The sequence below is a fragment of the Mytilus californianus genome, unplaced genomic scaffold (genome assembly GCF_021869535.1).
Source record: "Mytilus californianus isolate M0D057914Y unplaced genomic scaffold, xbMytCali1.0.p SCAF_2, whole genome shotgun sequence".
Classification (NCBI taxonomy): domain Eukaryota; kingdom Metazoa; phylum Mollusca; class Bivalvia; order Mytilida; family Mytilidae; genus Mytilus; species Mytilus californianus.
The window spans coordinates 24,732,722-24,751,325 of NW_026262668.1; the positions used below are offsets into that span (position 1 = coordinate 24,732,722).

General features: G+C 30.9%; 1 protein-coding gene across 1 annotated transcript in view; it reads left to right on the forward strand.

Moving 5' to 3' along the window:
• Positions 1-224: 224 nt before the first annotated feature.
• The window catches only part of LOC127729520 (homeobox protein Hox-A1a-like), a 28,337-nt gene continuing 9,957 nt past the window's right edge, over positions 225-18,604 (forward strand). The window contains exon 1 of the mRNA XM_052237353.1: positions 225-887. Coding sequence (XP_052093313.1) covers positions 317-887 — 571 coding nt within the window. The 5' untranslated portion in view covers positions 225-316. The remainder of the gene's footprint in view (positions 888-18,604) is intronic.

Consider the following 18,604-nt stretch of genomic DNA (forward strand, 5'->3'; position numbering starts at 1 on the left):
ACCAATCAAGTTTTATGCGTTTTGCATAAAATAAACAGAAAAAAACGAGTTCATAAAGCATTGATGATTGTTTTTAAGGACGTCGACGTCTCCGTCACGGCTGAGTAAGTTTGTGAAATAATCCATCAATCAAACGTTGACTACCAACTGATGTAGTTAAATTGATCGTGATTGGATAGAGATTGTCACGTGGCTGGTATAAGTCTCTCTAATCTTGTCATTTTCAAGTTGTAATTTAGCTTCATTTATTTTAGATTTATCTTTAGATCGACGGGCTAATTTAGGCACCCCTATTGACAATTTAACGTTCTAAATTATGAATACTGAGAGTGATTACACACTTTGTAACTTAGATTCGCAACATTATGGAAACGGTTATTCTAATTCAGAAATCCCAAACAATATTTATGGATATAATGCTGTTAATAATCGTTCGTTAGATACGGGACAAAATTATTACGGATCAGAAAATGTCATTCCACACAATTTGTCCGGAGTAGACCTTTCACTTGGAAACGGACAGTGTCTTTCATATCCAGTAAATTCCACTATCATTCCAAGACATTCGAGAAATTCCGGATATGATCTACCTGAAAACCAAAGCCATTTGGTGGACAATTACTTAAATGGGCATAATCATAATGGTTTGACAATAAACGGTGACATTCATCTTGGAGGGGCTCAGATGAGTCTATCCCCCGGACGGACAAACTATCCTAACGCTTGTTTAGAAAATTACGGATCGTGTTCGTTGTCAAACCCGTATGGTTCTTCTCTTCAGCAACCATCTCATGCAACACAAATAAAACAGGAGCCTATTTCTGGACAAGAACTGCAAACAAAGCCGTTCCGGTGGATGCAAATTAAACGGAACACCCCAAAAACAGGTAGTGTAAAAAGTCCATGTTTAGTTTATTACTACGTTACATTGTAACGTTCTATTTTTTGACAGTTTATGATCAGTATAATGACAGTTTTGTTTGTATACGTATGTTTCTTCCCAGTGAGTTTTCCTTTGACGCAAATAGTAATACACATAAACCACAGGAACAAAGTCTCGTGGTATCTGGTTAATGATTTTGTCTAATAGTTACTTGTCTAGTTTTAATGCTTTCATTGCATCGGCATCTTGTAGATTACCGAGAATAATGATATTCTTCTTGTTTTCAAATAGTTTATTGGTAGATGCTAATAGATAACAGATCTCGCGGAGAAAAAAAAAGTTAACAAATTATTGTGATGAAATGTATTCTCAAAATAATGCAGTCTTTATCTAAAATAAGATACTCGGCGTAATCTTTGAGATACGTAGCATGCATTTTATCGGCATAACCATTTTTCATGTGATATGATTATAAAAACATATGATTTTGAAAATTCACATTCTACATTTTTTCTAAAAGTTTAGTTTGGCATTACTTTTATCCATTTTTCTATCGCTTATTAATGCCAAATTTAAACAAAATTAAGATCAAATAATATCGTTTAAAAATATAAGATTTGTTGAGCCACAAATTATAAGAGAAGGACCTTTATTTTAATACTTCAATTAACGATCAACTATATCAAATTTTAACATTTTTATTTTTGAATACTGTTTTCTTGAAAAAAAAACCACACAAAATATAATTCAATTTTAATAAAATTTAAGGTTTAAATATATATTAAGTTGATAATTTATAATATAATCCGACACCACTATCGCTGCATGTATTTCAGAATTGAATAGTAAACTGAAACATTTCAGACCGGTTTCAACTTCATCAGTCACGTAAAAGATTGAACAGCATTTAAATATATATTTATTTACGAGTCTTACAAATAAAATTTTAACAAAACAATGAATAAACTTGAATTTATAGATCTTAAAATTACAAAATAACGGGGGAAAAATGTAAACATCTTTTAAGATATACAATATGCTTGTAAATCTAAATTCGTAATGTCTTATAGTTACTTATTAGAAATTGAAATTATTTGATGAGAAAATAGGAAACGTAGTGTTTTTTCTACAATTATATTTCTAACGGTCAGTTGCTTTTATCTAGATGTATAATCTATAACTGTTGAGAACGGTTATAAACAAAGCTTAACAAAAGAAAACATATATTTTACAAAACTGTAAACCACATTTTGGTTCGTATCTGGGAGGCATTTCAATCTTTTGATCAAAACAAATATTGACAATATATTACATAAGTATAAAAATATGTTAAAAGAATTAAGGAATTAAATCATACTATTTGACATTTTGAGTGCTTTATAAGTTATCCTTATATGGGGGTTATAAAACCTTCAAAACTAAATTTTGAAAGTTTGTTTATTTGTTGTCTTTTTAAATATTTATAAATTTAAACCAGAAAGATGTTTTCTAGGCTTTTTAAAAATATATTAAGCTGCATTTCGAAAATCTTAGTGCTCTTTGTATAAGCTTTTATTAATTTGAAAGCAATGGAAATTAATTACGCCGCAGAGAAAAACAACTAATTGGGTTGATCTGTATCTTGACTTCTGCGGTTAAATTAAAAATACTTGTGGTGTCTTTTATGGGAGACAATGCAAAGATGATTCACATATTAAATATCAAATTGAAATTTATTGTCTAATTAATTAGGAAGTTGATTAAGAAAACGTATAACTAACGTTCGATCTTTTACATAACATGTTTGGCCTTGAGTTATCTTTTTACTGAAGAGGTTAAATTTAAGAATTAAAAAATATATGCTACAATTTAAAATAAAATGATAAAGGTGCGGAATATTGACCTTGAAACTTTTAAATATATGATTATAAAAGTAAATATACATCATTGTTATTTACTGCATGACTAAATAAAAACAAGTAAATATGATTTTCATTTAGACATTTCTGTTGTTAATTTCGCAATCGTGTTAATTTCTTAAATCACGGGAAGGTAGTTTTTCATTATTCGCAACATTCCTGGCATAAGTGTTTCTGTTTGCTATTGAGCAACTCGTAACAATGATAGACCGTGCCATCAAATGCAACGATTTCCTTGCTCATTTGCCCATTTTTTCATGCTTTGATTTATATGAGAAATATTAGACATTTGTATCTAAGGAAAAACGACTCCTTAGATAGACCCACGAAACCATAAAACCAATGAAAATCTTTCTTGAATCCCGAACTCAGATTATTATTGATTATAATCTATTTCTACTTCCACCCCTATTCTCTTTGCTACTTGGGAATTAATTTTTTCGGAATTCAAACAGTTCTATACACTCGTGGACTCAATTAACATCTTACCAATTTACCTGCGCCCCTCTTAGCTTTATTTACAAAATTATATTAAGCGTACATAGAAAATATTGAAAACTCATATTACTGCCACCAAATTGTTGTGAAAATACCAATTTTATATAAGTCAAGACATATGAACGACAAGTTCCTGTCACAAGATGGCAGATTATATGTTTTAATAGTAATGATAAGTCTGTCATAGCTTTGTCATATCTTATGAAAAATGTTTCAGAATACCTTTACAAGTTTTTTGACAACGTTTCCTTGTAATTACACCCCCTACTTGTAAAATATATAATGTCCATTATGAAGACCATTTATCTTTGTCCATGGCGTTGATTCACTGGTGTTGTTGTTATTAACACCTGTTGATATTTATAGAATTTCATAATATTTTGGGAATAACCTAATATACATGATATTGATGAATCGGATTTATAACTCTTCTAACCTTCTAATCCTTTATGCCTATATTGTCTGGCTGGATAACTAAATAAGGCATTTCAGATAGAAAAAATGAAATTTATTTGTACCAGAATTTGGACAAGAAGAACTGAATTTCATGGTTTTTTTTCTTCTTCAAATAAATGTCCATATATATATATATATTGGCCAGTTTTGAGGATAATTTTCATGAGAATAATTTGCGATTGGTAACACCTTAACCATTGAGGGCTTGTAAAATACTTTTGGATGGGCGGTCAATTCATTTTCGTTGATTAAGATATTGGGTCGTTTTCAAATGTCATATCAAAGAAGAATGAACGATACTAACTTTAAAAAAGATACACTGTTTAACCGTGCTACCTGCTTTATTCGTCATAGATAATTTTTGGATATATTGGGAAATTAAATGTTTTTATGTTTTAATTAGCTCTTTTCCAGTTTATAAAACGTCCATATGCAATGAAAATAGTTCTTAACGTATTTGTTTGTCAAAAAAAAGTCGAAATACCTGTTTTCTTTCATAATTTAGTATATTTTTGGGGAAGTTTTATAGCTTATGAAGCTTGTCAGATTTAACCCCCCTTAAAAACAAACAAATTTATTTCAACTAAGGATGGTCGATTAATTCTTTAATTGCCTCTTTGATATCGCAAAGGGTTGTTTGGGTCAAAATACACATACTTGTTCAGATAACGTTTAGAAAGCAGCGTTTCATTGCGGTTGTAGTCGAGGCTGTCGTCTGCTTACGCCACACGCATATGCCGGAATTGGCCCTTCAGTATTCTATTCTGAATCTTTCCAGTGTTTGCATAAATAGTCAAAGTTGAGTGGTATAGTCTACCCATTCAATATCTTGCATTTACTAATCCACTTTAGACGTAAAAAGTAAATATTGTCTTTTATTAGTAAATTTGCTTTTCTATTAAATTATTCGGATCTTCGTCGACATGCAAATTAATAAAATACACACTGTAGTTTTATCACGTTCAACCGGTGCCAAACGTGCTAGAGGTGACTTCACGAGAAGAAGGAATGTTTAGAAGTTTGAAATGTTTTATCAGTGTATATGGAATTACGTTTTCTCATATTTGAGGATATGAGGAACGTGCATAAAACAGATTCTTTAAATATATTTATGAAAATACATTCAGAAGGAGCAATAATATTCGACGAACGCTGTATTGGTGAAAGTTGGAAATTTTAATACCTGCATTTGTTAAAAATGCAAATCGTAAAAAGGTACTAAAATGCAAATGAATTATATTTATGCCAACCAAAAAGTTCTTTTATAAAAAAATATGCACGATAAGAGGAACCTGCTGGTGTCACAGTTTAAGTGTTTTTATAGATCGTAACCTGCAAGTGGGTTTAGTTAGGGATGGGTACATTGGTTGCGCCCTATAGAAGAAGCTTTGATAATGAATTCTTTTTAATATATAATTATTTTACTCTAAAGTTATCTTTGTGTACCATATGTTACAACTATATCAAAACAGATAACTGCATCCATTGACTCTAGCCATCTTTGAAATTTAAAATCACTGTTAGATTGTGTATAAAGTTGCTTGAATGTTATGAAGCTTTTTATTTGAAACCTGTGCCATATCGATTTTAGTAATTCAAATATTTTCATACCTTTTACCTTTTTCATAAAAGGGCACACGCCTTATCCCAGTGGGACGTAAAAAAGAATGGCGTAATCGAGGCCTTGTTTAGGGTGATGACTTCATAACATTAATACTCCCTCTCAACATCCAATAAATGATAATATTGCTTATTTGTATGGTTTGCTATAAAAGATGAACTCATAAAGGAAACGTTATATTTTTCTGATTTATAAAAGTTTAGTTTTTAACATGCCATGTTTTACTTTTATTCCCCTTTGGCCCCAATATAAATGCCCGACGAAAAATTAATATAGCAAACACCTTATGTGTCCGATTTCAACAGATGCTGTTCTCCTTTCTCTATTTAAATCAACGTGAAAACGATCATCTTTCATCCATTGTATGAACTGTAAAATTTAACATAATAATCATCCCAGAATCGATGAATTAAGACATTAGCTGCGATCCTGAGACATTAACCGCGGTCCTGCATCAGAGATCACTTTCGGAATATCGACAGGTTAAGCAGATACAAGAGGCTAAATCTGCTTTTGACAAGAGGCATCAAATTAAAATCATGTCCTTTTCAGAAATGATTTAAAGTCGTTTTGATCGATTTTCTCCCCATTTAACAGTCGACATGGAATAAACTTTTCTGCTTTCATTTTCATGCTTAATGGTTCGAATATGTTAGTGCCAGATTCACGTTGTTTAAGACTTAATCCCAGAAATGCCACAGATAGTTTTAATTTATTAAATTATCTTAAGATCTTAAATGTATAGTTATGTCATGAAATATTGATATAAGGAAATCTTATGACTTGTATTTTTAATTTCCAAAGACAAGTCAAGAGACTCAACATTTTTGAAACTGTTTCATTGAATTGTCAGAATTTTTTTCAATTTTCTATGTTAAAAACCTCTACAAACATACGAAAAGTAACCTTTACACAAAATATAATTCTTTCTGAAAGACAAACATTTGACGTCACAATGTTTCAGACTTAATTACAATTCTCATTTAGTATTTGCTTCCCTTTCTTCACACCTATCATCAAAATGTCCGTTCTTCTTATCACTTACAAGACAACAAACGCTCTTTAATTACGTAGAAGTCTCGTGGAAGATCACGTTAATTACGATATTTCTAAACTGTCTTACTAAAATCACAGCTCTTTCCGCTGAAGACGGTGGTAATTGCGCTGCTCAGAAATGTCCAGTCAAACTGCAAACGACGGAAACAGAATTCGATCATTATGGGCAGAAACGTCTGCCTTTATTGTCTTTTGAAAATGATTGAGATTACCAGTAAATGCTTTCTTTTGCGATTTGTGTATATTAGGTTACACGTGCTTTTTATTTCTACAATAGTCACGTTAATAACATTCGCATTGGAATCTGTCAGTTCATTATCTGGAAGCATTTTGCCAACATTTTACTAAGTAAGACACAAATAAACTCATCAGGGTCAAAATTTTGTAAGGCAGAAGCGCGTTTCATCTTCAAAAGACTTCCCAGTGACGCTCGAATCAAAAAAGTTAAAAGGCCAAATTTAGTACAACATTGAAAAGCATTGATGGCCTAAACTTCAGAAAGGTTTTACCAAATACAGATAAGGTACTTTATTTCTGGGGAAGAAAATCCTTAGTATTTCCAAAATCCAAAGTTTCAGCACATTTGTGAAAGTTCACGATATGTCCTAGGTGTGTCGTTGCTGTCGTTTATTGACTACTTTCGAGATTCTTAGTACTGTTCAAGATCTTTGTACATTTTGTTAAAGTAAAATTCAAAAATAGACCCCAAAAACTTCACACTCTACATTGGTTTTGTAAAGTTTTCACGTCTTATAATATATTATAATTGGACGATAGCCGATCTGCAAGTCTTTAGTTATGACTGTCGCTATCCCAGAGTCTGTTGTTTATGCGTTGCTGGTTATCCGTTTTTTTTTTAAATTTTATTAAATGGATTCATAACTTTTTAAAATGTTTCACCTTTGTTTCCCTTATACAGCTTACTTCATACATGGAATAAAATATATATGAGGTTTATATCAACGACACAGCAACACAACGACAACAAATAATCAAAACACATCTAGAGGTCATCATACAACCTTCAACAATAGCAAGTATGGATTTTATGGACTCGAGACGAGCTTTACATATTGTATAGACACCCGACGGTTGTTGAAGACTGTATGTTGCCTTAACTCTAGATTACTGATTGTTTTTGTCGTTGTGTTTCTGTTTCATTGACATATACCACATTGGTTGAGGTTGTTATGTGACCTAGCCGAAATGCTATGACATCTGGCGGCTATTTTAAAGACTGGCTGGGGCCGTTGGTCCCACGGCCAAAGCAATCTATGACTAATCTGTAGATGGTCGCCTTCTAGTCCAATGGTCGTCCTGAACATGAAATATATTCCACTGGATGATATGCAACCAACAATTAATCAATATCGTCCTATGGTGATAGTTGTACCAGATATCCTCGATTTGGTTATGACTTTGAACACTGTGGTCCTTAACGGTCGGAATAATAAAAAACATATAATTACATCTAAATTGAAAACAACATAATCATTTGAAATGTAAATTATTGGTAAAAAGTTGTATACCAATTTATAAAATTTATGGAACATATGTGGCGCTGAATTTAGATAAGAACAATGCAATAATAAAATGTTTATTGTTATAAACTTTTTTATCTACTTTTATAAAAAATAGTGCAAATTTAAAGCAACAATAAAGGTATATCCGAAAAAACTGTTACCTTGTATAATTAATCAAAATGATATTGAAAAACGTGTTTTGATGCCAGATGTTTTTTTTTTAAATTCAAATTATAAAAAAAAATATTCATTTCCTACCCAAAATATCGAATAATACAAGTCACTTCCTTACACCATACTAATAATAACCTGATATTTTTTATGGAAAAGTAAATGAAAAATATTGTACAATATGGACCAATATTTCCGTGTTAAGGAAAATTAAAATTTCGATAATTTTAAACATGGTTGGTGATATGTAGTCAGCAGAATCAGAACTCCACACTATTTACATTTTTCAAAACCGATTTCATTGCGAGATATCCATTTATTGATTTTCAGTCGATCAATAACGACTAAATTGCTTTATCTAATCTGTTTTATGCGCAAATATTGATATAACAAAGAGATTTTATTACTTCCTAAATACACACTTAAAAAACTCCTCCTTTAAACAATTTATAAACTCATTTTGTAGATTAACTATGATACCGGTCTTATCAGGTCGATCACATGAAATAGTTTGTTTAGAAAATTAGAATCCTTTGCCTCAAGTCAGAATATAGTCTTAAATGACACTTTTTGATATTAAAATAATGATATGTTCAACAGAATCATGATATCAACTCTATATATAGAGGTATTATTAGATTCGGGTTCTCCACAGTGGAAGATAGAACATTTATTTTCACTTCTAATTTTTTTTAATAAACAGACCTCTTATTTTCCTTATAAAGATGCTAAAAAGTCAAATATTATTGAACTGATATAAATATTTTTATTGATAAAAACATTTAAACAAAAATATATAATCTAAATCTTTTCATATAGCTGTTCCCGAAATAATTTACATGATAAGCTGAAATAAAGCAATCCCTGTAAATTGGAAAATGTCAAATGGAAATTTGCATTTGTAAATATACCATAATTGATATATTTTGAAATATGACATTTATTAAAATTTGTAAATTAACTGCCCTGTAACAGTACATGAAACCTAAATCTTCAATGTTGACCTATTAGTATCTACGCGAGGTTGGGGAAAGAAAGACAAAAAAAAAAAAGAAGATGTGGTATGATTGCCAATGAGACAACTATCCACCAGAGTTAAAATGAAGTGGTATTAAAGTAATTACTGTCCACCGTACTGCTTTGTTTCACTATGTCGCTTTCTTTTAATTGTACATGAATTCCTGCGAAGTAGAAAGTTCGGCCCAGAACATCTATACTTTATTCCACTTTAACTCAGAGCTCTAACTTTAACTCAAAAACTACATTTGAATGAGATATATATATATATAAGTATATATAATTGAAAAAGACGAAAGAGTACTGTGTGGGTTTTGCTCATTGTTGAAGACTGTACGTTGACCTGTTGTTTACATTCTTGCTCAGTCTTCGGTGGGTATTTGTCTCATATACAATCATACCACATTTCCTGTTTTTTTTTTTACATCATAACCTGTCGGTAGTTTTCACTTGCATTTAATGCCTAATTGAGTGGTTTTATAGTATAACAAAATATTACTCTTGTGCATTTAACAGAAATTTTCCATATTGAACTAGGAGTTAGAAGCAGTCAATTCTTTGAAGTTTCTATTGGAGCATTTTAAAGAAACAGCGATATTATTGTTAACTGAAACCATGCAATGTGATAATATTCTATCAGTTTTCTGATTTTATGAAACTAAAGACATAATATTATGAGTAAACGACATTGAGGCAGAAATCTTAAGATTCAGAAAATAAAGACATTTAACTCCGTCATATTCTGTATGTACCTTTCCTAAGTCAAGAGCCTGTTATTCGGTGTTTACGTTTGTTGCTGTTTATCATATTTGTTTTTTATTTGTTGTTTTGGACATAAATCAGGTCGTTGGTTTTCTCTGTTATACATAATCATTTTGTTATGTCGGGGCCTTTTATAACTTGATATGCGGTATGGGTTTTATTCATTGTTGAAGGCCGCACGGTCAAATATTGTTGCTAGCATCTACGTCATTTGGTTTCTGGTAGAAAGTTGTCTCATTGGCAATCATACCACATATCCTTATTTTACATTGTTATGTTTTGAGACAAAACTTCCCTTGCACTAAATTGACCATTGTTTTTATGAAAGACAGCGTTGAATTTAAGTGGTTTATATATCTGAAAATGTGTTCATCATTGAAGAAGATGTCATTTTTTTCCTATTTAATGGAATGTTTTCGCGTTAAATTTGACGCTTTTTTCACCAAATATCTACTGGCTAAGGGTATTTCGTCAAATTATTTATCGTTTAAAAGAAATGAAAAATGTATCCACAAATGTAAATATTACTAATGTTAATAGAGGTTAATAAATGTGGTTATTAAGTGACAAAATTATTAACTTATAAAGTCATCATATATTACAAATTATATTTTCATCGTTTGATGAATGAAGGCAGGCCACTTCAAAAATGACTGATGAACTGTAATATAGAAATTCGGATTTCTCTCTCCACCGACATCGATTCATATGTTACACACTTGTCTATAACGTGTTTTGGGACACATTTTTACTGTCATTGGTACAAACTTCCCGAATCAATCATATGTTTTGACAAGTTTGTCATTTAAATCGCCATCAGCTAAGCCGGTGATTTGTAAACGAATTTAGTCAGAAGATATTACTGTAGATTCAGTAATCTGACATACTTTCAGTTTCGTGACCTTAGATTGTCCCAACTTTATCAATAAACTAGTTGCAATGACTTCTAATAAGTAATGAAAAACTTTTTAATTTTTAGGTCAAATTGAGTTATTTATTCGTTCAATCAAAATCAAAAGAAAAAAAAGATTTGAATAGATTGAATGTGCAGTTAGAAAATAAATATATATCTATGTAGTTTTCCAATAATGATTCGCTTATTAATTGTAACGACAGAATGCACTGCAGAACGAAACTTAAGACATTGCATCATTTTCAGTTTTGTCTTTGATTCTAGACTACAAGCATGTTTTAATTTTAACAACATGGATATTCAATTTATTTTGACATTTTCGAGTATCAATTCTAAATATTTGATTGTTTGTTTTTTTATTTGTTTCATACTATTATCGTGCCATAAACCAATTGTTTAAAAAAAAATCACAACCTTTCTTTCTTTATGCTACTGTGTCGACAAGTACATAACCAAAGTGCAATATAATTTTAAATGCTAATTCTTCATACTTAACTCCTTGTCAAATCCCATTCATTTGTATAGCAATAGCCTACATTGTACATACAAGAGTTGTGTAATATGGATTAAAATTAGCATTTCCTGGAAAGGTTTTATAACGTTTAGGTCTTTATAAATACATAAATTACAAGGGTTTCAAAATAGTAAATTTTAATTTTTGCATTATAATAATGTCAACTTTTGTCTTTTAAAATGACATTTTTTTTTCGATTTTGAAAACCACAACGTTATTGACCTAATATTAAATGATTAGACAAAATACATAGTTTACGACGACTAAATGCAAAAATCATAACCATAATTTTATGTACGTATAGTTTTAAGACAATATTTCAAACAGTTAACATTGATACCACCCACTTTTTCATAGCCTTTTTGTTTATCGACATGTTCGTTTTCTCCCATGGTCTACTACAAGGTGCTAAGATGACTCAACGACTCTATGTTCTTTAATGTGTCTCTCTGTTGTAAAGTGTATGTCATAGTTTGAATGTTTGAGGTGTTGAGATGATATACATATTTTATAGTTCTTTTGAAGTTGTAATTTGATGATTATCATAGGTGTCATATTGATATGTCGAATCATATGATAAATTTTTATTTGTTTGTTACGTATATTATCGTAAAAGTTTGCAAATCCATATCGATGTTATGAATTGACATACAAGCGATGACCAAAACTACAAAAAAAAAACAGGACTGTACAATTCAGTAGTAAAATGCGGACAGTAAAATGATGTAAAGGCGAATGCCTTACTGCTGATCTAAGGCAATCGGGTTTTACTAGTTTTAATCAATCCGTTCCCATTGTAGTGTACCTTTATAAGAAATGAAAGAAAAAGATATTACAACAATTACGTTTAATGAATCCTAAGTATCTGTAAGAAGATATGAAATATAGAAAAAAGTATTTTTAATAAGGATATGCCATCGTTTTCGACACACTTCTAAATTATCCGTACCATGTACAGGTGTTTCCGATCAAAATCAGCGATACCTGTGCCAATACAATACGATGTTTATTCCGATAAAAATTTGTTCATATCTAATAAATGTCCAAAATCACGTTTACTTTAAATATAAGTTGGTGTTAATGTTGTTGAGGTAAGCCTGGATGTTTTTATTATGTATGTGAAATGTTTAAATTAAGACATAATACATTATATAAACATGCTCATATATCTAAATCTGTATTTCCGATGTTATTTCAATTTGATGAAAACAATCACATTTTGTTAGGTTGCGGTCTGGCAAAGATGTCCACTACTCCCTAAACTCTTTATTCCATCTTATTAGAGTTATGAACGTGTCACATTATGTTTACCTATCCAAGAACCACACCATGTTTCACAAGAATGACAACTCTTACACATATGGAATAAATAATACGAGTATTTTTTTGTATATGTACATATACAAATATTGGTGCACCTTTTCACATTGAATAATTTACAAAAAAGTTATCAATGTTTGATCCTGTACAGGTATGTATTCGATTGACCTGCAATAACAATTAAAATCACCCATAAAACAATATCTGACAAAATTTGAATGCAATTACCATATTGATATTCAGATCAGTTTTTGTAAATAAATTATAGAAAAGGTACATTGGTGCGTTTTGCTAATAAATCCTAAATTTGAAGGTGTTTTGATGTGTGTTTATAAGGTTTCAATGATGGGAAGTACAAAAATAGACATCTTTTTAAAGGAAACAGTTCATTTAAAGATTGTTTTGTTTCTCCTTTTTATTTTTAACCAATCTCCAAATTATCAATGTATATTGAAATGACGCATCTGTTTTCAAACATTCAGCTTTTCACGTACATGTACTATTGTAAATACTAAAGATTTTAAGTTGATCTAAGAGATAAATGATCATCAGACATCGACCTTTCATATTTTTTGGCATGCAGGAAGAAGAATCATATTTTGAGACTCAATTTTGTATTTATTTGTTTTCCCTTTATTTTCAATAAAAACAAATTTTCTATTTTTTAATTTTTTACTATATTATTATTTCTATACACCTTCTATTATCATGGGGCCTCAGTGGCCGATTGGTCAAACTAGTCGAACTACTGTATCACTAGCCAGTCAACACTGGTGCACTCGACTCCAATTTTAATTGACTAGGATTCTCATTTTTCCGAAGGTCGGTGGTTCTCTCCGGGCACTCCGGCTTCCTCCACCAATACAAACTGACCGCCACGAAATAGCACGATATTGTTGAAAGTGGCGTTAAACACCAATCAATCAATCAATCATCTATTATCACTTCTACCTATTAGTATCTAAATAGTTATTTCTGTTGGGCATAACAGGTTAAATAAACAAAATTATACATAGTCATTGTTACTATATAGGGTAACAGACATTTATCAGTTTTGTACAAAATTCAAATACTTTGACTTTTATTAAGATGAAATAAATAGATTGATGAATTCATTACGCCTAGTCCCATTTTACTGTAAATAATAATTCCTGAAGGTTCTGATTTGCAGACACCTACTTGGCACAAAGCATAGATTTGAAACATGAAACATGAATATGTCATAAATAGAAAAAATAATATGTATTCCATCAAAAGCGATAGACCATGGAAATCATGTCCATTTTGAAGAGATACATGTACTGTCTGTTATCATGAAGTAAGAATGTTAAGAACGATAAGGCTCTTCAGAGGAAAGCCTTCGAGATAGAGAGTCAAAAGAATGCCAATAATTTTCTGACAATTCTTTTGTAAAGGTTTGATGTATTCCACGATTTTTAATTCTTCTCTAGAATTTATTTTGGGTTAATGTGTTATTGTATGATAAGTATGTTTTTTAGAATTACTATTTGAACTTAAAAAGAAAGAACATGTCCACGTAAATATCATCTGTAAGGAATACAAGATCATAATGTTTTTTCTTTCTGATTTATTCTATTTTTTAGAGAACTCTCTTTCTATCTTTATTGTACTAAAATTAGAGTTACAACTCCTTCTGACAAAGTTGACTTATATTCTGAACAGTGTGGTTTGGTGTTCACAAATGTTTGCTTTTCCAAAACTTTGTTCCAAAAGAGTACCTTAAGAAAGATCTTATAAGATTTCAAAATTTTATTGATCAGCATACGCTGTCAGAAGAGACAAAACAAAGATTCATAAAATATTACAAAGTCAAACAAGAAAGAGTGGATAAATGAGCACTAAAATCGTTTTACCATATTTATTGCACTAATTTTAGCATTTGAAATTTGCATATTTTTTAACTCTGAAATAACAGTTTTTCATTTTTGATATTTCCTACTGTTTTCTGTCAAAGCTGACATAGTAATAAAAATTGGTTTAGACAACCAATTGCATAAATATAACGGAAACACACAGTGTGATGTTTAACACTGACTTGATGCCATGTTCAATTTGCGTACGTTGTCATGCAATTTACAGAAGCTGAAATTCGTTTGTTTCAGTATCAGTTACGGAAACTTAAAATGAATTCCTGTTCCCTGACAGTTTTTAAATGTATCAAAATGTATAAAATTATTCTCTCACAAAAGAAGTATTCTCTTTGCGTGATAACGGTAGAAACCGTACCTTTGTCTTAGTTGTTGAAATGAATACTTGTTGTGAACTTCAAAACGCGTTAACTCTGACAATATTCCTGTTTATGACTTTATCTAATCGCCTGAGCTTTCATTGAAATACATTGAAATGAAAAATTAATTCCTTGATATAAAAACGGAATAAGATCGTCAATCACTTTAAAAATGTGATCATAGCGTTTAATACTATACCATGTTTCAATTGTTGAAACAAGCACGTTTGTGAAGATGATTTGGTCTTGGCGGTATGGCATCGACAATGAAAACAAATATTACCATACCAAACACGTGACGTTTACACAAGTGAAAATCTAATGTTCCATGATTTAAGAAAGTAAATATAATTAAATCTAAAGTCATTGTATAATTTCTTCCCTTGATATTTGATCAGCGTCTTTCTAGCTCTTTTCTTTACCTGCAATCCATTGTTCCTGTTCTTACAGTAGAGTAAAGCTAAGTTTTGAAATCACTTAAAAAGCAATAAATCGACAGCCTGCTTTTGTTGAACTTAATTAAATTTGCATCATGAAGGAGTTATTATATTGTGATTTCTCTGTGTAACTATGTTATCACTGCAAAGAAGACGAAAGTGAGATTTTTTCTGAAGCCACAGATTAAAGGTGTAATTCTGAAATAAATGGAGTTCCATAGTTGGGATAGCTATGATCCAGAATGTGAAAGGCCAGTCACAAAATTTTATGAATGTGTGGGGTAAAACATAATTTGGTCAGTTTAGGAAAATCTTTTTTCTTTTGAATCTATTATTCAACCTTCTTGTCGACTTTTGTATCATTTACTTAAAATGTTAAAATCAGTAGTTTGGTATAAAAAATCATAGGAGACAAATATTTCTATTTTGGTAACATTTTAAGAACTATTATGTTTCAGAAACATATATAAAGCTGTTTTTTCGTATTATATTTTGATAGTTTTAAATAGGCCAAGTGCGAACAAAAATTTAATAAAGAATTAAAAAAATAATAGTAATATTACTATTTGATAATAATAATAATAATAATAATAATAATAATAATAATAATAATAATAATAATAATAATAATAAAAAATATACGAAAAGCTAAAACTAACATTATTTGTGATATCCTGGTAACAGCTGCTCAAAACTAGGTCCCTTAGCGAATCTGGCGCATATCTCTTATACTTTCTGTAAAAATATCCATCTATTTGATGAGCGTGCACCGATTATTAAAAAAATTATATTCGGAGAAGATGTATTTTTTCCAATGCAGTTATTCAAAGCATACCTGTTACTTTGTTTTGGTCTTAAATGAACACAAACTTAAACGACAGAACTTGACTATATTAAGTGTGCGCGAATAAATTGAGAAATATTCACTCTTTTGCATTTTTACTGTTTTGATGATAATGTGCTTGCAGGCGATTCAAAACTGTTAATTTGTATAATTGTACTCATTTCTAAGTTTGAAAGATACTACAGAAATATTATTAATATAATATTTCTGAATTGGCTGTCATTTAAAATGTAAACAAATCCTAAGTCAAAGTGTATTTTTTAATGTTTGATAAACATGTTAGGTCATCTCTTCCAGTCGTTTCGGTCTCGTTGAGATCAAATAGCTATTTAGTCGTTAGCATGAGCATTATAATTATGTGTCATTGAGTATGTGTGTGAGTGTTTCAAAGTTTTGATCTGATACGAATGTTTTCCAACCTTTGGAACCATGATAATCGACTTTAAGAAGTTTAATAGAACATTGGCACCATTAGCCATGTTAAGATAAATTGTTAAATACCTATACCAAGTCATGAATTTGCAATTGGAATGCAATACTATGAATGAATATTAAGAGTTTTCGAAAAAGATTGACGAATGCTAAATTTCTCAAATTTTAATAGGTTAGTGTTTCTATTATTGGGTGCTAAAAGAATTCAGTCCGGCAAAATGTTTATTTCATGTATGCTTTAACAAAACTGCAGCGGATAAATATTAAGCTCTGTAATATAAAGATAGTATTGTATGTATGTAAGAATTGTTAATGGAAGTTAGGTTGACAAATATGAAAAATTGAACAAAACTTTACGACATCCGCCTCTTTACCGCTTCCGTTAAAATATCATCAAAGTGGAAATGTAGTTCTTATTCCGGTCTCGCTATAAAACGTGCTGATATTGCTTGTGTTGGACAAAGAATGATGGATGGCTTATCGCAGATCAAATCTGAGAGATGCCATTTAACAAGCCGTAATTATTTTAGATTTCTTTCGTCTAAGACGTCTGTCATTTACGTAGAAAAGGCAACAAGAAAAAACGCCTAGTTGCATGTCGCGGATTCTGTGGTAGCGGTGATAGACATGTTAATTAAAGATGGGTTTGTTTCATATCTGATAATTTGTTCATTGTGCAAGTAGTGCTTTACAAGCTGAAAGAACCACAAACACTATTCATTGATGCGCTCGTGAAATAATTAACTTACTTTACTGCAGTCAGTGCTAACGAAGTACTTTTTATATTTTACATAAAATCTTAGTATTTGTTGTACTGTTATTACAGTATTAAATTGACACGAATTGGAGTAGTATTTTGTCAGCATGAATTATGCAGCTCTTGTGATATACTAAGAGTTCGGCATATGACTTAAAATCATTTCCACCTGCATAGATCTTTTTTTTTTATTTTTGAAGTTGAAACAATCTAAAGGAGACATGAATCGTAGACTGGTTCCCTGTCCTTTATCTGTTTGGCTCTGACAGATATAAGGATATCTCAGATACCCGTATGTTGCAAGGGAGAGAACCTACCTAACATGAATCGGTGTCCTTGTTCCTTTGTCTATTTATATTTATTTCAATTTTCTCAAATTTTGTCGCAATGCTGGAATAGAGATAAGTATACAAAAAAATATAGTAATACTTCAAGTAGCAAACTCTCCCAGCTTTTAATTCAAGAAAAATGCCCATAACTGTTTCAATTATTCAGTATATGAACCAAATAATCCAGTGTAATTAAACATGACAGCTAATCCTTGACTCCGCTGCAACAAATCACAACTACTCTACGGCAACATATATAAATTACTTTCATTATAATTTTAGTGTTGACTTCATGCTCCAAGAAATCAGTAACTAGAAATGGCTATATATAAATTCATACAGTTATATATTCGTTTCAGTAGCAGTATTACCTTTATATATCATTGGATCTTTCTATAATTTGTCTTGGTATAATGGTAACTCACAGTGGCGGATCCAGAACTTTTCTTAAGGGGGGGGAGGGGGGGGGGGCGCTCCAGTCATGCTTCAGTGATTCCCTATATAATCAACCAAATTTTTCCCACGAAAAGGGGGGGGGGGGCGAGCCCCCCAGGGCCCTCCTGGATCCGCCTATGACTCATTGCCAAAAATGCCAAACTCAATTATGCCAATAGGGGTAGTGTGAGAATAGGGAGTATAGTAAAGGGTCAAACTTTGGTATTTTGCTTCTAAGTTTCTAAACAAATTGCACAAATATGCCTTGAAAAATCTATCACACCACATACCCTTATTTTTATATCATTTTGGATACTAGGTGTTTCAATCCTGTAGTCCTAAATCATATTAAAACATACCGCATTTGCTAAGTTTATGGGGCATAAGTTTATAAGGTTCTTTTAGCTTCTCAAGGAAGCCTCAGAGATAAATCTTTTAGAACCAAAGAAGTAAAGCTCCAACCGATACAGAGACATTATATCTTGTCTAG